A 22,679-nucleotide genomic window follows, 5' to 3' on the forward strand; every position below is an offset into this window, starting at 1 on the left:
AGTAACTCAGAGTACATGATTCTCTTGAGCCAAATATTTTAAACTTGTTTACTATTAAGTGCCAAGATGTGAGAGGCCATTGTGTTTTTCTTCTGGAATATGTTGCACAATGTGAAGTATTGCATCTGTTTTCAATATTATTTGAGTTTTGAAGCTATTCTCTAGTACAAACTCTGACTGTGTTTAAACTTTGTGTTTTGAGAAGTAAGTAAACTAAAGTTTCGTAAGAACTGGAAAGCAGTCTTTTATTGTTATTGTAACAGCTCTGTGTACATCCCTTCCAACCTTGCCTTAGTGTAAATGTACAAGAAGCAGCTGAACAGTTACAGTCCTTGTTCCCTCTAATTTTCCCCACCCGTGCGGAATGGATTTTGTGATGTGCATCAATATGGAGGGGATGTGTGACACATAACCTTCATATTGGTGCACATCACAAAATTCATGTGGCGGGGGTGGGGCCGAGGGGTTTGGAGTGTGGGAGGGGGTTCAGGGCTGGGGCAGAGGATTGGGGTGCAGGGGTTTGAGGGCTCCGGCTGAGGGTGCAGGCTCTGGGGTGGGGCTGAGGGTCAGAGGGTTGGGGTGTGGGCTCTGGGGTGGGGCCAGGGATGAGTGGCTCAGGGCCAGTGGCTCAGGACCAGGGTGTATGGGGTGTGAGGGTTCCAGCTGGGGGTGCGGGCTCTGCGGTGGGGCCGGGAATGAGTGATTTGGGGCGCAGGAGGGTGCTCTGGGGCTACGGCAGGGAGAGAGGACTCCCCCCAGCTCTCTCCCCGCAGCAGCACCTGGGCTGGGGGGGAGAGGCGCCTCTCCCCACCGCGGCAGCTCCGGGGCTGGGGCCGCGGGATAGGCGCCCCTCCACCGGCTGCGGCAGGGCTGGGCCAGGGCTGAGTTGAGGCCAGGGGAGGGACGCCGCGGCTGGTCTGGGCCGGATCTGGGTTCGGGCTGTCTCTCCCCTGGCCACAGCAGGTCTGGGGCTGAGTTGGGGCTGGGGGAAGGGCGCCCCTGCCCCATCTGCGGCTGCGCGGTGCTAACTAGGCTGCTATGTGACCGTGTGGCTGCACAGCTTACAGGGAACTTAGGTTACGGTTAGTAGGCAAATGAGCGGTTATTACGCCTAACCAACTGGGTGTGCACATTAATCCAAAAACAGATACTTAGGGAAGCTTAGATAAGACAACTTTTCATAAAGTCATGGTACTTTTTGTGGTGTCAGAGTACTTCACATCTGCCAAGCGTCCATTTACTGTTCTTTCCTGGATGGACAGAATGCCTGATCTTATATTGTTTGCTTGAATTGTGTTCATAGAGATTGTGTATACCACAAAAAGGGGGGCAGAAGATAAGGAGGTTGAAGTTGTGTGTGTTTCCAGTAAGACCCACAGCATGCTAGGCACTATAGAAGCACAAAGAAGACAGACTTTGCCCCGGAGAGTTCATATTCTTTTTAAATTGAGGTTTTAGAATTGTAAGGCACTTTTACCAACAGACTTGCAGTATGCAGATGAACTAAAGGGGAGGACTGACTCTCCACTGGTGTCATAATTCCACCATCCACTATGATCATAAGGCAGCAATAGATGGAAGAAGGTGTAGGGAAGGCAGAAAGCCGAGTAATCCTGTTGGATTGGCTTTTCAGCTGATAGTACACTTTAATTTCTAAACCAAATTGTTTTCCTTCAGAGTGGCGCAGGGTTGACAACCATCCCGGTTTCACCTGGAGTCTCCTGGAATCAGACCCTATCTCCTGGAGGCTACTGAAGTCAAACCAGGAGATTTTAGACGCTAAAAATCCAGCGGCACAGCAGGGCTCAGGCAGGCTCCCTGCTTGCCCTGGCCCCACGCCGCTCCTGGAAGTGGCTGGCACGACCCTGTTGCCCCTGGCGGGGAGTGGATCTCTTCATGGTACCCTGCCCCAGGCAGTGACTCTACAGCTCCCATTGGCCGGGAACTGCAGCTAATGGGAGCTGTGGGGGCGGCGCTTGTGGGTGCGGGCAGCGTGCGGAGTCCCCAGGTTCCCCCCCCCCCCAGGGGCCGCAGGGGGTCGTGCCGGCCACTTCCGGGGGCGGGGCGGGGCCGGGACAAGCAGGGAGCCTGCCTTAGCCCCTCTGTGCCACTGACTGGGAGCTGCCCGAGGTAAGCGCCTCCCGGCCAGAGCCTACATCACTCACCCCCTCCTGCACCCCAACTCTCTCCCAGATCCTGCACCCCACACCCCTTCCTGCACCTCTACCCCAGCCCAGAGCCCCCTCCTGCACCCAAACTCCTTCCCAGAGCCCGCACCCCTCACCCCCTCCCACACCCCAATCCTGTGCCCCAGCCCTGAGCCACCTCCAACACCCAAACTCCCTTCTATAGCTTGCACCCTGCACCCCCTCCTACACCCCAACCCCCTGCCCCAGGCTCAGCCCAGAGCCCCCTTCCACACTCTGAACCCCTCAGCCCCAGCCCAGAGCCCACACTCCCTCCTGCATCCCAACCCCCTGCAACAGAGGGAGGGGGGATGGAGTGAGCAGGGCGGGGCCTCAGAGATGGGGCTGGGTGGGGCAAGGGTGTTTGGGTTTGTATGATTAGACAGTTGGCAACCCTGGAGTGGAGTTGTCTTTAATTTTGCCATTAAATGTACTATTTGTGTACATTACTGTAGCTCCTAAGAGTCCTAGTCATGGACCAGGACCCTGTTGTGCTAGGCGCTGTTCAAATACCGAACAAAAAGATCGTCTCTGTCCCAAATAGGTTGCAATCAAAATATAAGATAAGAGACAACAGATGGATACAGACAGGTCAACAGGGGAGTACAGGGAAACAGTAAGACAGTATTGGTCAGCATTAAAGGCAGTGGTTTTGGCACACCAGCAAACTGCTGGCATCATTTTTTAAAAAAATAAATGGCAATGTGAACTACCTTCATGTATTACTCTAAAATGCGGTTACTATTTTATAAGTAACAATGATTTTAGCTGGGACCATCTGGGTATAAAATATATTTGTAGGCTGAGTTACTATGTTAGCTTAAGGATTTTCTTTCTCTCTCCCCAACCAAATCCTGTGTAAGTGTGCATATGTCCTTGTGCTTTGGCAAAGTGTGTGGTGAAAGCATCATAATACCATTTGACTAACATCATTTGGAAATAAAGAGGTAGCAGAGGAGCATTTAGATGAAAAGTGCAATACACCTCTACCCCGATATAACGCTGTCCTCGGGAGCCAAAAAATCTTACTGTGTTATAGGTGAAACCGCGTTATATCGAACTTGCTTTGATCCGCCGGAGTGCGCAGCCCCGCCCCCCCCCCGAGCACTGCTTTAGAGCGTTATATCCGAATTCGTGTTATATTGGGTTGCGTTATATCGGGGTAGAGGTGTACAGGAGGTAGGTAAGATCCATAACTTCACCTCTGTTTTGTTACTCTTCAGAATGTTGTTGTTACTTTGCACTATCACACACAGACCCCATTGTGCTAGTTGTTCTACCAACATAAAGCAAAACAAGGAACTGTGGTGTTTTGAGAAGTTGTTGTTATTATTATATAAATGCCATCACTAAAAATCCCATGACCTCCTGTTAAAAAGACAAAATCTACCTATTGGCCTACTGCTACTTCAGTACAGTATTTGGCACTCTTATCATTGTGTTCAGTTCCTTGCAGATCAGGAACAAACTTAGTAGTCTGTCTAGCGCTGACAAATTGTGCACTTCTTGTTTGTTTGCTGTTATGTAATAATGACTCTCTGAGACTAAGCCCCTTAGCATTTTGTGCATTCAAAGCCATTACAAATAACTGTCACATACATTCACTTTGCTGGAGGATTTAAAAAACAGAACACCATAAAAGCATACATGCGGGTGTACACAGTTCCAAATTCTCTTTATACTTGCCCATATAGTTCCATATATCTTATTGTGTAAAACAATTTTCTTTTCTTCCTTCACCCTCTCCCAGGCTCCCCTCCCCCAGCCTATAGCAACAAATACAGGACTGTAAATTTATAAAAACAAAAATGAGCGCAAAACCAGCCATTGGTATGCCAATGTGAAATTGAGAAAAGGATTGAGACCTACGAATACTTGACAGTCTTAGTCAGAAAACCATTCCAAGGCAACACTGACACTCTCTTATATTAGATCTTGTATCAGTTTTGTATAGGGGAAGAATTGCTGTTTGAAAAAGATTTTAAAAAATCCCAGATAATAGGATTTTAAAAAAACTCTTAGATTTATAAAAAATCACATTATTTTCTCTAATTTGTAACATGTTCTGAAATAAACTTAATTCTGAGCATTGCTGACCAGAGGGGTAGCTGAAGTAAACTGCTTTGGGATTGGCAAAACACATTTGTGTGGAGAGGCAGATAACTAGTGAAGAGTTAGATTCTCCGTTGGTGTTGATTGGCCACACACACACTCACTCACTCACTCACTCATGCGGGAGGGGGTAGTATAAAATCCAGTGGTCATAACCATAAGCAAATGGTTTCCCAGGGTAGAAGGTAAGAGTATCTAAGGTCTGTTCCTGCTCCCATGCTAGTCAATGGCAAATCTCCCAATGAGGAGCAGGCCCCATGAGGAAACAGGGCCAACCTCCTACAGAATAAACTGAAGGAGGACCACCTTTCATACATTCGCTTCGAGGGGAGAGAAATACTATTTCTGTATAGTATCCTGTATCTTTCTAAAAAACAAATCTTGATGAGTTTTCTGAGATTTCTGAAACTTGCAGGGTGAGATTCCCTTCTGCTTTTCTGAAAGCCATGACTAAAATGCACCAAAATAAGGGAAGCATGTTTTTTTCCTCCGGTAATGCTAATAATACTTATACACAATAACATGTTATATATAGCACCTTTCATCTGAGGATGCTAACTGAAATCTGTAGTAAACATTCAGTTAAGGAGCTACTGCCTGCCTCTGATATCCTTTCCTTTAGATGAACGGAGGAGAGGAAATGCTGAACTGAAGTTTGTAACTGATGCTTCCTTTTGAAGTGGAAAGTTTTTTAGTTCTAATTTACATGAATAATTTGGGATAGGATTTTATCAAGCCCTTTGAAAGTGCAGTAGCTAATATTTGGGTGTCACAATTGATGAGTGAGCTTCACCTTTATTTACCATGCAGCCTGGGATCTTTAGCATGTCGGGGGATGACTGAAACAACAGCTTCCCTTAAAGTGTGAGAGAGTGTATTATAATTCCTGGCTTCATTTTACATATCCAGTAACTTGGGAGCCAAGACTCTATTTTTCTCAGTATGTGTACAGTCTGTACACTTTAAACAGATAGTTTTTAGTACAGTAATTAAGTTCGACAGAAGGGATTGAAAGTTAGAGAATGATCATTCTGAATGACAAGTAAGCAGAAGGCAAAAATGGCTCTGACACTAAACCGGACCTTTGTTTTACATTAACGTTAAGAGATGCAGCCCAATTTTATTTTATTTTAATTTGATTTTTTTTGCTATAAACTCTCTGTGGAATGATATTCATAAGTATAGGACTTGGTTTTTTACATCTTATTAAAATAAAAAAATACTGAATTATGAATCAGTGGCTTTTGTCATGGTGTGGTCTTTTTTGGAGGGAGGGGTAAGGGGTAATGGATGGAATTTGAACTCCTGCGTCACTTTGAAATACATAAACACACGTGAAAGGCTCTCTTATGAAAAACAGACTGTAATTTCAATGTGTAAATAAAAACTCCAGCTATTTTAGAACGGAAATGATGGGCACATCAAGTTCTTGTTATTCTTTAGGAAACAATAAAACATTGAAATGTCTAGAAGTAAGTGTGTGTATGTGTGAGGAATGGGTGGTGGTAGTGGTGACAGGAGAAAAGGCTTTGGCTAGTGGGTGGAATCAGCTATCACTGGTTGTTGAAGATGTACAAGTTGATGGAGTTGTGCACTGCTAGGGTGGGGCTTGGTTTGCTGGAATCCAGAAGCTTATGGAAGATGGGCAGAGGATCTGATAAAGTTGTTCTAGGTAACTTTTTTTTTTTTTTCAGTCATAATGTTGAATTCACTGACTAGGTGATGGTCTCTTGTGTCAACTGTAGTAAGTATGAAAGTTGCTGATCAGTACTGTGATGGGTGATTGGGGTCTGACAAACACCGGTGTGTGAATTTAGCTGACACAATATGCATACAGTTAAAGGAAGAGGGAAATAAGTAAGCTAATGAAAATGGAGTTATTTTTAAAAGTAAAATGTAAATATTATTGTGTGTGAAGTACAAAGATTAAAGGATTAATTTTTATCTCAAAAAGTACAGAAAATTGGTTTCTTTGGATTTGTCAAGCCCAAATATGGCATTGAATAAAATCTTTCACTACTGAAGGGACCTTGAGAGGTCATCTAATCCAGTCCCCTGCACTCGTGGCAACTCAAGTATTATCTAGACCATTCCTAGTGGAAGAACAGAATATTGAGGGGTGTGTGTGTGTGTGTGTGTGTGATCCTGCAAGTGAGAGGATTTTGTCTTTTGAAACCTTTTTTATTGAAAGCATGCATATTCTTGTTGTGGCTAACTTTTTTTTCCCTAATAACCTACCTAAATCCAAGCAAGAGTGACACAATACTTACCCCAGGGATCGGCAGCCTTTGGCATGCGGCTCCCTGGCGGGCCAGGCCGGTTTGTTTACCTGCCGCGTCCGCAGGTTTGGCTGATCAGGGCTCTCACTGGCCGCGGTTCGCCGCTCCAAGCCAATGGGGGCTGCGGGAAGTAGCGCGGGCCGAGGGATGTGCTGACGCGGCAGGTAAACAAACCGGCCTGGCCCACCAAGGTGCTTACCCTGGCAAGCCGTGTGCCAAAGGTTGCGGATCCCTGACTTACCCTAATGCATAGCTTTTTATCCATTTGATATTGCTGTAAGTCTCTTATCTTGACATAATTGAGACACTTTCTGTGCCATTCTCATCAAAATGCAGCTGTGAGGATAATTAAGAATCTGTCCAGGCTTGTCAACATCAGCTTCATTCAGGAGGTGTCAAAGTTCATTTTCAAAACGTGGAACTGATTTGAGATTAGTTAGTGGCTGTGCCATAAAAACTGAAATGCAAAGATTTAAGCTCAAGGAAGTAGCAATCTTTTTTTATGCAAATAACCTCTTCATTCACACTACTTCACTGGGGTTGTTGTGTGACTTACTTTAATACACCTACATAACATTTCATCATTTAAAAAAAAAAAAAAAAAAAAAGCTTGCAAACCCGTGTCCTACAAGGTACTGGTTATGTGTACAATAAGGGTATAGGTAGTTATTTGCCTTGTACTCTGTCTTTTGTTCCTATGAGGAGGATATATACTTAGCAGGCTTCTTGTACATTTTAAATTATAAATCAGTCTTGCCTATAAGAACAAAACAGATGAGTTTTAAAAGAAAACAGTCACACAATCTTTCTCTGTTGTTTGTGAACATCAATATGATAACCAATTTCCTGAACTTGTTTATGTAGTGTCCAGCAGTAATGGAGTGGGGCTGTTATTTGAAATACAAGACTTAAAAGTATTTTTTGAAAATGATAAATTAAACTTTTTTAGTAATGTTATATGAATGAAATGTGAGTATTTTTTAAAATCCACTCTGTGTGGAAAATGTTCATTGAAGAAAGTCAAATAATGTACCTAAGCAATTCTGCTGACGAATAGACTTTGGCGGATTTACATGAGGATATCATTTAACAGACAGTGATGTGTCTCAGGGTGGCATTCTGTATTTTTATGTTTCATTTATTGATCAATTTCTCTTTACTTGGTTGGTTTTTGTAAATATGCCTTTTATTATCTTTAGGAAACTACTTTGTTACTGAGACCCAAAAGATATTATATAATGCTTTTATTTAATAAAAAAAAAAAAGCTTGCTAGTAGCAACTCCTACACATTAATATTAGCAGCTGCACTGGTAAACGTATACGAGGCCAGTATTGAATATCATCAGAAATAGCCACAAACATTTTTATAGCTCTATACTTGGAAATGTTTCTTATGGCACTGGTAATGACTGCAGTAATGCTAGTTTAGCTTATGAAGCAATGTTAGTCACACTATAGTTACAAATGTACAACCTCAGTTACTATTTTAAGCCTGGTGGGGGTTTTTGGGGGGAGGGGGGACTTGCACTCCTTTAAAAGCACAAAAATCTCAGTGGCCTCACCATTGGTAGATTGGATCTGGGGCTAAGGTAAAACTTTTTTACCAAATTTGAAGTGAAATTGACAAGGGGTCCCTGAATTATAAGTTCCTAAACTTACAGGTGTTCCGTGGAGTAAAAAAAGAAAAATATGCACTTTTTTTTTTTTTTTTTTTAGCCATTTTGTAGCAGAAATCAGGCAAGAAATAAAACTTGCTTTATTGGATTTCCCTAGCAGTGATCTAGAAGATAGACCTTAAGACAACTAAATTTCGGTGCTAACTTCGGAAGTTTAACTCTTGCATTTGTAACATCTCTAGGGAATGTCAGCTAGGAAACATTTCAAATTGTGGGGTGCTCCCCCTGGTGGGGCACAACAAGCTGAAGGACTTGACTGGTTATGAGTTTTTTCTTGTTTCTTCAGGGTAGCCAGTGTGTGTTGGTCCAAACTGGACACCATCAAGGTCCCCCCCTTTGCCCTGTGCCAAGGGGACTGTGCCTGGGACACGAATCTCCAAAAGGGGACTCAGCAAAAAAAAGTTTGGGGACCTCTGGTCTAGCACATTCAATGATTGCTGGAGATTGACATTCAGTTTTTGTAGAGGGAAAAAGTTTAACCCCTTTCCATAGAGGTAGACTTCAAAATGTAACCCAGTCACTAGGGTGATTGTCAGTGAAGCATGGGAGAGAATTTTTCCTTCAAAAGGCTCATAAGTCTGTAAAGTGGCACAAGCATTGTAATACTAAAGAATTCTGTTCTTCATGATCATGGATAAAATGAGGTTATAGTTGAAGACAATAATATGACCTGATTTTTCTAAAGGTATCTCTTACAGGAGTGGAGTTAAGATACTTGTTTAAGTGAAGCCTTAACTTTGCTTTTCCTTGGTTTTATAAAAATAAAAGGTATTCTTCAAAAGTAATATACTCTCAGACAACTGCACCTTTAATGAAGCTTTATATGAAGGGACTAATGCATCTCTTTTGTGCCATATTTATCAAACCATAATTGATTTTAGAGCAGGTCAAATTTTATTTTCAGTCCTGAAATGCTGTTTTGACTATGTTTGTTCTGCCTTGCTTGCTTTTGAAATAATTCACGTGACTCTTGTTTGGAGAAAAATGGCTACTCTATATATGGATAGCCATGTCTGTATGTGAGCAAGGGCATTTGTGTGCAGACAGGAGTGTTCATTAGTTACCTGATTTTTTCCCCCCCTCTCCCTTCTATTTAAAAGTTTGCCATCCAGCCAAGGAGCAGAAACAGTACAGTGTAGCTTAGGTGATCTCTCACAGGCCACAAATAGTAAATATAGTATTCAAGTTGAGCACAAACAACCCATTGGTTGAAAAATGTTGTTCCAAACTATCTGGTGAATAGTTACAAATAAATGTTAATCGAAATTGGGAGCAGTTCAAGTATGATTTACAAAAAGAAAGGGATGTGTTTCCCACAAATAATTACCTCAAAGAAATTGTTCAGCTGGATGTCCCAGTTCAGCAAGGTATATAAGCACATGCTTAACATTAAGCACCTTCCCAAATTGGGTCCTTAATTTGTCCCTCTGTCAGTGACCCTCTCTGATGCCCACATCTGTGAATGATATGCTTCATTTGAATTTTCCATGGTAGATATATTATAATTACTGTTCCAGACTCTCTTTACTGTTTTGCAGATGTAAATAATAATAAGGCATAATTACTCCAAAGTGTGACTTGGAGTTCAAATACATTCTTTCACAAATTGGGCCAGAGCCGTAACAATTTAGAACTTACAACAAATTAAAATGTTGTGCTTTACAAAAGCAAAACCAAAACTCAAATATTGCTCCCAGCAGAGTTAAAGGATTTATTTTCTTGTCTTCTAATAAATGCAGATTGGTTCAGTAGAAATTATGTAGAACTCTTCTGTAATCCTTATTGTATAATAGGAAGCTGAAGAAACAGATTACCTTATTGTTGCTTGCACTTACAGTAGGCTCTTGACACGAACTGTACCTTTTGCTCTAACAGCCTCATTCATCTCCCTCTACGCCATAGAAATAGATTTCAGGTTGTGTATATTAAAGCTGAAGCCAGACAAAGCTATTCCATAGAAGAACATTATTCATTCAGAAGAACATTAGACTTCTACAACCACACAATTGACATCTTTTGGTCTCATTGTTATGGTTTCATGCTGTTTCTGATGATTCATGGCAAAAGCCTTTGCCTTTCATTCTAAAAGTCACATCACAGTGACTAATGCTAACTGATAAGTTCAGATTCTGTTATTAGCTGTTTGTATACACAAGCTAAATTCATACCTTAGTTTATTTTTCCTACATAGTCTTGTACAGCCAGTGTTCTGACTTGTTAGAGCAGGTCAAAATGGTATCTAGGTAGGCCTTTATAAATCAGAAATATGTAATATAACTTCATAGAGAATGAGTAGCAGCCGTGTTAGTCTGTATCCGCAAAAATAACAGGAGTACTTGTGGCACCTTAGAGACTAACAAATTTATTAGAGCATAAGCTTTCGTGGGCTACAACCCACTTCATCCGAAGAAGTGGGTTGTAGCCCACGAAAGCTTATGCTCTAATAAATTTGTTAGTCTCTAAGGTGCCACAAGTACTCCTGTTATTTTTTCATAGAGAATGCACTTCATCTCAGTTGAACTCCAGGAAGGAGACTGGAAAGAAGTCTATAGCACAACAAATTTAGAGATATCTCTGCATTTTCACAGCAACATATCCTAATGTCCCAAACCCAGATGCATGACTCCAGCCTTGGCTGGAATCTGATCAGATCTGATAGGAAAAGTAGTGTTGAGCGTAGTGAGTACTTGGATGCGACCAAATGCGAAGGTCGCAGTTGGAATTAGTTTAGTAGATATTCTCTCTTCCTTCTTTGTGAAAATAGAAAGATAACTGATATCATTGCTTTAATTTATTATGACCTGTTATCTTCACCAATCCTTTGGACAGTCAGGCTGTTTTCTACCGTTCTTAAATTCTGCACTTTATCTTCTGCTGAGTAGCAGCTGTTTGCTCCAGTTCTCTCCTGCCTCTTCTTACAGTCGCTTCACTTCAGCTTCATGCTATCTGCCTTCCAAGCTTTTTTCTGTCCTTATCTCCCTCACCTAAATGTCCCCTCTTCTTTCTTTTGTTTTCATTTTACCTAACAGCTTTTTCCTTCCCTCCCCACCCACTGCTGCCAATGTAAACAAAAATAAATTTTAAAAAATCAAGAAAATCCCACCCCAAACATGCAAAATTGATGCAATCCCTGCACATTGCAGTTCAGTCGATACAGACACCACACACACGCATCTGATAAACACCATACAGATTACAGACCTTCCCACAGATCTCCCCCAACATACACACAGGGATACAGACAACACAACAAAAGGCTCTCCCCTCCCTGCCACAGGACCACATACAATTGTTACACCCCTTTCTTCTCAGGCCTGGGTGGACAGCAGCATTGGGAGATGGATATACACACACTAGGTAAGGAACAGAATGGGTGAGGAACCACTGCTCCCCTGCCTGCACCCTCAAGTTCTCTGCAGTTAGGATGGAGGCAGAAGGGAGCACTGGTTGATCCATGTGCTGGGGGAGCAGCTCTCCAGCACATGGAGCAGCTCTGATGCTCATGCAGTTGACAAGGCTGGGACAAGATGGCACTGGTCTCACAGAAGTGTTACCCATCCTAGCTGTTTGTGACGCCTGGTATTTCCCTCCTTCTGCCCATTCACAGAAAAGTACAATGTGCAGTATTCCTACCCCAACCCCCCCCAAAATAGTGCTTTATAACTGTGTGTCTAAGTAACTGGCAGATAACAATACTATATCTACCATTTTTTCTTCCTCTGATAAGGATTTACTGAAGATTTCAGCTGTGATAAACCCTATTCTTTGCATGTTTGTTTTTTCCACAGCAACACATTTTCCCTTCTTTTCAGTCTTGTTTTGCTTATCTAGTACTTTGCCGTCAGGTAATAAAATATATCATCTTTAGTCTTCATAAATATGAGTCAAGTCACATTTGGGTAAGTTCTCAGAGCTAGTCTCCACCGTTGTCACTGATTGGGGGAATTCTTGAATAAGCATGTTGAATTAAATAGGAAATGACTGACCTACGACAAAGCCAAATGTTTAGAGAACACTTGAAGTGCATTTACCAGTGCTACTGCATGGTTTGGCTCAGTGGTCAGACTGTTACACATTTGTAAAAATGTTTAATAATTGAATTTGAAAGATCTGTTGAATTTTGGGGTCTATTAAGGTCCTTAACTGTATGCTTTGTAGATGTAGTACCCAAGCCCTGTGTTTCAGAGCACTGATGCTAGCTAGCATTATGGTGGGGTTTTGTAGTGCCACCCACAACCACATAGCCACTTCTGACTACTATTTTCTAAGCTAATGAATTATGACTCTTACACTTCCCCCCCCCCCCCGGAAAGTGATATAGCTAGGGCTTAATATTGTTGTACTTGGTCAAATTTTACCCCAAGGCCATTCAGTTCAGGTTACTAATGAACAAAAGGAGTGAACATCTGACAACCTGTTATGTCGTTCATGTGTAATGGGGTTGATGGTTTTGGTCCCGTTTGATCCAGTTAATAGCAGACTGGTGTCTGCATTGTAAACATACCACCTCAAGTACTATTCATAATGTAGTCTCAGGTGCCATTGGGATGGAGACAGAGCTATTTCTTAAACCCCTAGAGTGGTAACTCACTTTTTTCTAAAAGACGCTGGAACTCAACCAAAAGTTAAGGGCTTGATACAGGACTTGCTAGGTGGAATTGCCTGGTCTGTGCTATGCAGGAAATTAGACTTGATTAAAAAGGTCCTTTCTGACCTTAATGTATCAATAAGGATGCGAAAAGAGCTGGAAACAAGCTGCCAGCCCAGCTTCTTACAGCTGCTTTATAAGAAGAGAGAACATGGGAGCTGTCCTTGGAAACCAGAGCTGCCAGTGGGTCTAGAGCTACCATGGGAGAGTAATTTCCAGGGGAGAGATGAACAAGGCAGTATGTCCAGGGGAACAGAAGGAAAGGAATAGCATTTAGCTGGGCAGCATCTGCAGTTGGTAAGGAGGACAAGGTGGCAGCAAAGTCTGTGGAGGGGGATGAGGGAAGAGGACAGTGTCATCTTCTGTTTTTCAAAAAGGATGAAACTCTTTTGAACATACACCAGTTGCTTACATGGAACAGTGGAGATAATTGCTGCAAGAATGTTGTATAATCATGAATGGGAAGAGAGGTGGCCCATCAGACGGAGCTGGGAAAATGTGCTCCTGAATGAGGAGACCACACTCATACTTTGAGCGGTCTCCATAACTTCAAATCCACAGAATGTGTTTGACCCATACACATTGCACTAATGGAAATATTTTTTCCTTCCTGTTAATTTCTTTTAAAGATATAAATATCTAGACACTGTACTTAATGCAGTAGGTCTAAGATTCTAACTCTAAACAAAATTTATTTTCCAGGTATTGATTACAAGACGACAACAATACTTCTGGATGGCCGTCGAATAAAATTACAGCTGTGGTAAGTGTTTGTTCCATTGTTCTTCCTCAGTGCTTTTTAAACAGTATTAGTCAGTGGACTGTAACTCTTCAAGGCAGGTAATGTCTTCTGCACTCTGAAAGCACGGAGCAAAGCGATGAAAAATGGTCTAGTGGTTAGGATGCTAGCTTAGGACTTGGGAAATCTGGATTCAATTCCTGTTCCACCGGAGGCTTCCTTTGTAACCTTCAGCAGGTCACTTAGTCGCACTTCCCCATCTATGAAGTAGGGATAATAATGCTTTCCTACCTTATGAGGTGTTGCGAGGACAAATAAACAAAAGATTGTTAGGTGCTGAGTGCCCCTCATTGAGAACCTGTTGTATTCACATTCAGTTCCCCTGGAGACAGCCCTCATTTGCTTTGTTTTCTTTTGCTGCAAAAGAAGGGCTTTTCTTTCATAAACCAGGAGACAACTTTCTTTTGAGATGAAGTAAGCTCAAGGGAGGGTGCTGTAAAATATATTTGACTAATAATATTCATATTCCTTATTTTCCACTGCCAGTGGCTTGAGTAAGGCTTGGAAGTTCTTGTCCTCTTATTTTGGTTAAGCTGAGCAACTCTCTTTTTAGAGCAGCAGTTTTCAATCTGTGGGTCGGGACCCCAAAGTGGGTCGCGACCCTGTTTTAATGGGGTTGCCAGGGCTGGCTTAGACTTGCTGGGGCCTGGGGCCAAAGCCGAAGCCCGAGCCCCACAGCTCTAGGCAGCAGGGCTTAGGTTACAGGCCTCAGCAAGTCTTTGGCCCTCCCACCCAGGGCAATGGGGCTCAGGCAGGCTCTGGCTTCAGTCCCCCCGTCCTAGGGTCGTGTAGTAATTTTTTATGTCAGAAAGGGGTCATGGTGCCATGAAGATTGAGAACCCCTGTTTTAGAGCAAGGGGTAGAACGCTAACACAGAAAGCAAGTTAGTGTGTAAATAACTGCTGAGCGCTGAAAAGCTCTTCTGTGTATTGGTGGCTGCTACTGCCTAACAGATGGGAAGAGAGTGATGCTGTCCAGTTAGTATGAGCTGATGTGTGTATGAGTTGCTAATATCAAACTCTTAATATAAGAAGTTGCCCTGCTTCTCTTAATAGCCTGTAACTTATTTCGTTTAGGGATACATCGGGACAAGGGAGATTCTGCACCATATTTCGTTCCTATTCAAGAGGTGCTCAGGTAAGCTCAAAGCTATCTTTATTCTAATATGTAATTGCTGGTGGATGGATGGATGAATGAATGTAGAGCTGGTAAAGATATATCACAAGAGTAGCGAACCTTATTACACTGGCTCTTAAAGATCACTGTATAAAGTAAATTTGCACACAGATACTGTAATATTCCTGAATACAACACAGGGTTTTTTGGGGGGAAAGAAATGAGAGCAACCTCAGCAAAGTGACAGTATTGTTTACTTGCTTATTAAATAAATGAAGAACAAGACTAAACTTAGGAAATGGTAGTGTAATACACTAACTTGATGCATAATCTTATGTCTTACTCCTCCCAGGAGGCCCCCGTTACTACAACAGCCTGTTATTGCCCAAAGCTAAAGTAGCTTTCCCTTTAGCTCAAGCAGTAGGGCAGGGGTTCTCAAACTGGGGGTCGGTACCCCTCAGGGGGTTGCGAGGTTATTACATGGGGGGTCGCGAGCTGTCAGCCTCCACCCCAAACCCGGCTTTGCCTCCAGCATTTGTAATGGTGTTAAATATATTAAAAAGTGTTTTTGATTTATTAGGGGGGTCGCACTGAGAGGCTTACTATGTGAAAGGGGTCACCAGGACAAAAGTTTGAGAATCACTGCACTAGGGACTTGTACTTTTAGACCCTATTTCAACAGTCCATCCCTATTCAGTAAAGCATGTGCTTAAAGTTAACCACATGCTTAAGTGCTTTGTTGAATAGGGATGGATTTAAGCATGTGCTTAAAAGAGGGGAAATTATAAGAAGATTGTAAATTTGCATAGTATGCAAAACAAGAAGATTAGTTAATGCCAAAAGAGGGGAAACTGATCCCAAAAGGGAAGGTATGACTTGCTGTAGCAGAATGTCATTATATTGCGTAGAATTTTATGCTATAGGAGATAATCAGGTCCTTAGTCTGCTTTAATTTATCTTTGTTTTTTTCCTCAGACTCTCTCTGTTTAGTGTTAGCCTCGCTTCAGGATCGGAACTGCCCCCGGGGCTTCTTTGAATCAGTTAAACTTAATTTAAATTCCAGTCCTTCCTCTGTGTTCCTAGAGTCAAAACTATCATCCATTCCCTGATAATCTCCCATCTTGATTATTGTAGCCTGGTCCTCTTCCGCCCCTAGGACACCCATGTGGCCTCCTTCAGACAATTCAAAATGCAGTCACTAAAATGGTCTTGGTTGCCTTTTGATCTGGCAGTGTCACCCCTGTCTTTGACTCCTTCCGCTGGGCCCTACCTTCACCCCCACAGCAAGTTTGAACTTCTTGTCTTCTCCTTCTGTCCGTCCGTCCAAAATATTTTATTGCACTACATTGCCCCTCCTACCCCAACTTCAGTGCAAGTATTGATGCACCATTCATCTGCTTCCCGCACAACACTCTCCGTGCTGCCCGTATGCATAGAATGCCCTCCCATTTCTGGTCTTCTAATCTGCCACCTTTTCCTCATTTAAATCCCCCAAGGCTCACTCCTTCCACAATAGCCACAAGTCAAATAAATCATAATTATAAATTTAAAAAATACATCATGATTTTTATATGCCTGACCTGAGTCACTGCCTGATCATATTGCTGTAAACACTGGCCTTCCTCCCCACTCCATAGTGTTGATGTAACAAGCCAGGATAATAAAATCTAATCTTGGGCCTGATCCTGCAAGACCCATGCAGATGAGCCCCCATTGACATCAGTGGGACTCCATCTGGATGCAGGGTTCTGTCTACATGGTTCCCCTGGCAGGATTAAGGGCTTTGATTGTAAACTCTTTGAGGTTGGAGCTGTATATTTCAGAAGAAGGGGAGTTTCATCTAAAATGCCAGATCCACCTTTGGCTGCTATAAAAATAAACCTCTACCCCGATATAACGCGACCCGATATAACACGAATTCGGACATAACGCGGTAAAGCAGCGCTCTGGGGGGGCGGGGTGGGGCTGCGCACTCCGGCGGATCAAAGCAAGTTCGATATAACGCGATTTTACCTATAACGCAGTAAGATTTTTTGGCTCCCGAGGACAGCGTTATATCGGGGTAGAGGTGTACGTATAAATGTGCTGTATAAATAAAGCACTTTTATAAGTTTCGTGTTCATGTTGGTGTCCTACTTGTCATAATTTTGCTGTCTTCATTGAGAGGGAGAGTATCAGGCCTAACAAGATGCCACAATCTGAAGCTACAGTAAGAAAGGGAGGAGCCCCTAGAGCAGGGATAGGTAATCTATGGCACGCATGCCAAAGGCGGCACGCAAGCTGATTTTCAGTGGCACTCGCACTGCCCTGGTCCTGGCCACCGGTCCGGGGGGGCTCTGCATTTTAATTTAATTTTAAATGAAACTCCTTAAACATTTTAAAAACCTTATTTACTTTACATACAACAATAGTTTAGTTATATATTATAGACTTATAGAAAGAGACCTTCTAAAAACGTTAAAATGTATTACTGGCACGTGAAACCTTAAATTAGAGTGAATAAATGAAGACTCGGCATACCACTTCTGAAAGGTTGCCGACCCCTGCCTTAGAGGAATTACACGCCTAATACTGCCCTCTAGCAACCACTACATCTCTACCAAAAGAGAGGGCAGGATGTATATGCCCTACAGACATATCCAGTCCTTCTTATCATTACACCTCTGAATAGAGCAGTGGCTCTCAAACTTTTGTACTGGTGACCCCTTTCACATAGCAAGCTTCTGAGTGCGACCCCCCCTTATAAATTAAAAATATATTAAAAAGTGTTTAACACCCTTATAAATGCTAGAGGCAAAGCAGGATTTGGGGTGGAGGCTGACAGCTCGTGACCCCCCATGTAATAACCACACGACCCCCTGAGGGGTCCCGACCCCCAGTTTGAGAACCTCTGGAATAGAGGTTGCAGTAAAAACTAGAAGCATAATGGACGTTTGCTTCTTGACTAAAACTCCCAAGTGTACTGTATATGCTAAACTTTCTCAAATTGAGTGTAACTAGAAGGATAAATAGTTAATGTAACTTGGTCAAGAATTGGGGGAAATTATAAATCCAGTTTATTACCACAGTCTCAGATGTTTGTGCAGCTACATTATATTTAGTATTTTTGCATTCTGACACACCAGTTTATTAGCTGCAGGTTGAAAACATGGGGTAGGCTCCTAAAAGTATTGCTGTAAACAATGATAATGTGCATTGGTTACTTCTGGTAGTGAGGTATTTGGATCTCCATAGAATTTGAGGCCCTTAGCTATTGGACACTATACAGTGTTACTGGAAGCAATATGTCTGAGTGACTTGTGATGTATACATCACCCAAACGTGTTCATAATTTGATTTTATAGTTGAATTAACATTGACCACAAACTGCTAAATCTGGGCCTGATCCTGCAAGTTGCTGAGTGCTTTCCACTCTCCATGCGTCCTTCAATTCCCAGTTCTATATCGGGACAAAGGTGCTGATTCTGGAAGATGCTGTGAGATTCCACTCCACTCGGAGCATGCAGCATCTGGCAGGATTGTAAGCCCCATAATCCTGATACAGATAATAGAATGGTGTTAGAGTACGATAGTATGTTATGCATTTTGTATATGTTAAGTGAAATTCACGTTAATATTCTTTCACATAGGGGGTGATACTGGTATATGACATTACAAATCGCTGGTCATTTGATGGTATTGATCGATGGATAAAGGAGATAGATGAGGTAAGGTGCATCCTAAAACATCATTTATGTATAACAAGACTAGTGATTAAGCATGTGTTTTGCTCATGGTGTTTTCCAGTTACTGGTTTATACTATGTAACTGCAGTCAGAATTCATTACAGGAATCCAAGATGACAGTCTTCTATTTTTGTTATACTTTTAGACTGAAACAAACAAGTGAACTGCCCACTTATTTAAAAAGGTGTCAATTCTAGATGAAGAAAATGGAGATGGAGATCAAGATTCCTAGGTTCAATAACCACTTTTGCCACAGATTTGTTGTTACTTCAGCAAATCACTTTACCTCTGACTCAGTTCCTCTTATGAAAAAAAAAATGCTTTCCCATCTCATATGGGGATTATGAGGTTTAAGTCACTATTTATAAAGCCTTAAGCACTGTTATAGTGCATTCATCCAAAGATCTCAAAAGACTATCTTGGATTTTTGAATGCAAGTGACTACTTCTCTGATACATACAAACTGTCTTAAATTAAAAGCAGTTTACCTGTATAATGTGAAAATATGTATTCTGTAAAAGAGGAAAATGGGCCTAAAATCCTGCACATGTGATGTGGGATTTTGATACTATAATACTAATGCTATTTGTCAACACTCCTAGTTCATAGAGTTACATATTATAAATCCAGAAGGGATCCCTTCGATCATCTCATTTGACCTCCTGCATAACACAGGTCATAGAACTTCCCTGAGTTAATTTCTGTATGAACTAGAGCATATCTTGTAGAAAAATATCTAATCTCACATATCTGAGCCGGTGGCGTGCTGTCTTTGTATGCCAGGCATGCACTGCATGTCCCAGGACGTGGTGTGCCCAAGGGATGATTCTCTCTGGCCCCCAAATGCGCATGGAGGACATCATGTTGTAGAACAAGATTGCATCCTCCGCACATCATGATCTTGCACACACCTTTTGTGCAAGGTCACACCACATGGAGGATCATAGAATCATAGACGATTAGGGTTGGAAGAGACGTCAGGAGGTCTAGTCCAACCCCTTGCTCAAAGCAGGACCAACATCAACTAAATCATCCCAGCCAGGGCTTTGTCAAGCCAGGCCTTAGAAACCTCTAAGGATGGAGATTCCACCACCTCCCAAGGTAATCCATTCCAGTGCTTCACCACCCTCCTAGTGAAATAGTTTTTCCTAATATCCAACCTAGACCTCCCCCACTGCAACTTGAGACCTTTGCTTCTTATTCTGTGATCTGCCACCACTGAGAACAGCCTAGTTCCATCCTCTTTAGAACCCCCCATTCAGGTAGTTAAAGGCTGCTATCAAATCCCCCCCTCACTCTTCTTTTCTGCAGACTAAATAAGCCCAGTTCCCTCAGCTTCTCCTCATAAATCATGTGCCTCTAATAATTTTTGTTGCCCTCCATTGGACTCTCTCCAGTTTGTCCACATCCTTTCTGTAGTGGGGGGCCCAAAACTGGACGCAATAGTCCAGTTGTGGCCTCACCAGTGTCGAATAGAGGAAATGCCATTTTCCATGCAAGTGTAGAATTGCATGCCAGACTAAAAATGTCACAGCATGCCACTAATCTGAGCTAGCTTTAAACTAGCTAGCTTGAATATTGAGAGTAGTGAAACTGTGGCAGCACAGGTTTCAGTGCAGGCCAGCCACCCCAGAGTCCCAGGTGGGCTTGAAGAAGCTTCACGGCTATTGGAACCTGAGCTAGCTAAATTAAAACTAGCTTGGGTATGCGTACCTGTGCTGCAATCAAACACCCTCTCTGCAATGTCGACATACCCCCCAAAAGAGAGAATTCTGTCCTGAATTTAGCCATGAAGATACAGTACTTATGTTTTTAAAGAAGCAGCTTAACAATGAAAATTTATAATGTTTGTTCTCTGTAATAAACTGAATGAGGAAGCTTTGGGAAAAGACGGGTTTCAAGGATGGGAGAAAATAATTACTGCCCCATTTCCCAAGAACTAAGCATAGTCCCTTCGTTTCTCATCCCAACCCAGTCTCTTGTAGATATGAGGATGCTGCCTTTTCCATCATGTCATATATCCTTTTGCCGCTTGACATGCTTCATGAGTAGAGCATTGTTTCTGAATCTTTGTGGAAAGCTTACAAATTTTATTGGAGGATGGGGTGAAGGGTTATAACACTAATCTATTATTGCTTCTCTTCACTCAGCATGCTCCCGGTGTACCTAAAATCCTGGTTGGAAACCGCCTTCATTTAGCCTTCAAGCGTCAAGTCTCCACTGAACAAGCACAAGCCTATGCCGAGAGACTTGGCATGACTTTTTTTGAAGTTAGCCCACTTTGTAACTTTAACATCACAGAGTCTTTTACTGAGCTGGCAAGAATAGTGTTAATGAGACATGGGATGGACCGGCTCTGGAGGCCAAACAAGGGTAAGCAAAACACAATACGCATTTGTTCATTCTAGTTCATCACTCTTAGACCTTTCAGACTGAACCTCCTAAAGCCTTAAAAGTAATAGTGAAAAGCTGAAAACATTGAGACATGTACCTTAAATGCTTTATTAATTTATTTTTGTTAAATAAAAATGTAAAGAGACTACGTTTGCTCACAATGTTATTAGCTGATCTTTCCTTAAATGACACATGCTGACAGTGAAACAAGGTGAATAGAACCTGAAAAAAATTGGGGTTTTTTTGTTTCTTGTTTTTACCCTAAATAAGAGGTAAGGATAATAAGGATGTGATAAGTGTACAAAATAATGAATCATTTAGGGAAGATTAAACTGAGAGCTTCTGTTCACCCTTTCATAATTCCAGAACAAGGGAACATTCAATAAACTGAAAGGTGACAGATTCAGTACTGATAAAAGAAAATACTTTCCCCACACAATGCATAATTAGCCTGTGGAACCCATTGCCACAGGATATCACTGAGACCAAGGGCTGAGCAAGATTCAAAAAGAGATTATTTAGGAACAATAGGAATATGCATAGTTGTTATAGTAAATACTTTACTTTCAAAAAATGTTTGGAAGAGATATAAACCTGCATGCTTCAGGACTTAAGCCAGCCTCCGTTTATTGAAGGTAAGGAGGAATCTTTCCTTGGAGACAGATAATGCCATATTTACTTAATGGAGGGTTTCTTGCATTTTACTCAGAAGCATTGGTAGTGGCAGCTGTTGCTGAGAGACTACTGGACTTGAGGAACCCATTGATTTAATCAAGTATGGTAATTCTATATTCCCATTACTTCGTTATGATGAACTTCTTGTTACAAGCTTTTTTAAAAAAGCATCTGAAAATAATTGTGCAGTGACAGACATCTACTGATTCATTTGGGTCTATTAAGTAATTCATTGAGTCACTGGCTTATATGATTCATTTTTAATAGCAATCAGACTGTAGAGGTCTGATCCTGCAAGGTGCTGAGCACTCTCTATTTTCATTTGAAGTCGACGGGAATTGAGGATGCTCGGCATCTCGCAGGATCGGACTCTGTCTGAGGATTACTACAATTTATGCTTTGACAAAGTAATTTCTGGAACAGGTACATTGTTAGATGACTCACCTCAGCTGATTCCAAGATAAAAAGCATGGAAAAGGAGGAGCAGAGAAACAAACAAAAACACACACCACCTAAGACAGTTATACCATCTGTGGATCTGCCCCAAGGTTTTCTTTCTTTCAGGTTGTTAAAATGTTTCCCCAAAGTGTATACTCTGGACCTTCTCACTATTCTGACACAAACAAGAGATTGGTAATAGAGCAATACGTTTCTTGGATATAAGAAGTATATGAGCAAATATTGATGCAGTGCTGTCCTCGCCCTCTAAATGACTCCTTTAGGTTACCTGTCAGTAAATGTTAGTTCTGGTTTGTTCTGGATCTTTTAGTTTGACTTGTTGTTGTAAACTATTCTTGCAGTATTGGAAAATTCTCCTTGCTCTCTCACCTGGAGCAGATGAATTTTTTTCTTTATCATTGTAAAGGTGAGAGAGCAGACTTGGTATCTGGGCTGGTAGATTGTCATGCTTTTTTTTTCACAGGTTGTACTGCTGTGAGGGATATCCACCAACCTACCATATAACTGATGTCTATAATAAATGTCTCAAAACCTTTAAGACGGTTAATGAAAACTGGATCATAGAGTACAAATAACTGTTTTTCTAAATGAAAATGGGCTCAGTTGACC

At 42.0% G+C, this 22,679-nt stretch overlaps 1 protein-coding gene across 1 annotated transcript in view; it reads left to right on the forward strand.

The window, feature by feature from the left end:
- RAB40B (RAB40B, member RAS oncogene family) overlaps positions 1 to 22,679 on the forward strand; it is a 45,172-nt gene that overhangs the window by 20,404 nt on the left and 2,089 nt on the right. Inside the window, exons 2-5 of the mRNA XM_065415559.1 lie at positions 13,605 to 13,665; positions 14,778 to 14,838; positions 18,447 to 18,524; positions 20,693 to 20,915. Of these exons, the coding sequence (XP_065271631.1) occupies positions 13,605 to 13,665; positions 14,778 to 14,838; positions 18,447 to 18,524; positions 20,693 to 20,915 (423 nt within the window). The remainder of the gene's footprint in view (positions 1 to 13,604; positions 13,666 to 14,777; positions 14,839 to 18,446; positions 18,525 to 20,692; positions 20,916 to 22,679) is intronic.

The sequence above is a fragment of the Emys orbicularis genome, chromosome 13, assembly GCF_028017835.1.
Source record: "Emys orbicularis isolate rEmyOrb1 chromosome 13, rEmyOrb1.hap1, whole genome shotgun sequence".
NCBI lineage: Eukaryota > Metazoa > Chordata > Testudines > Emydidae > Emys > Emys orbicularis.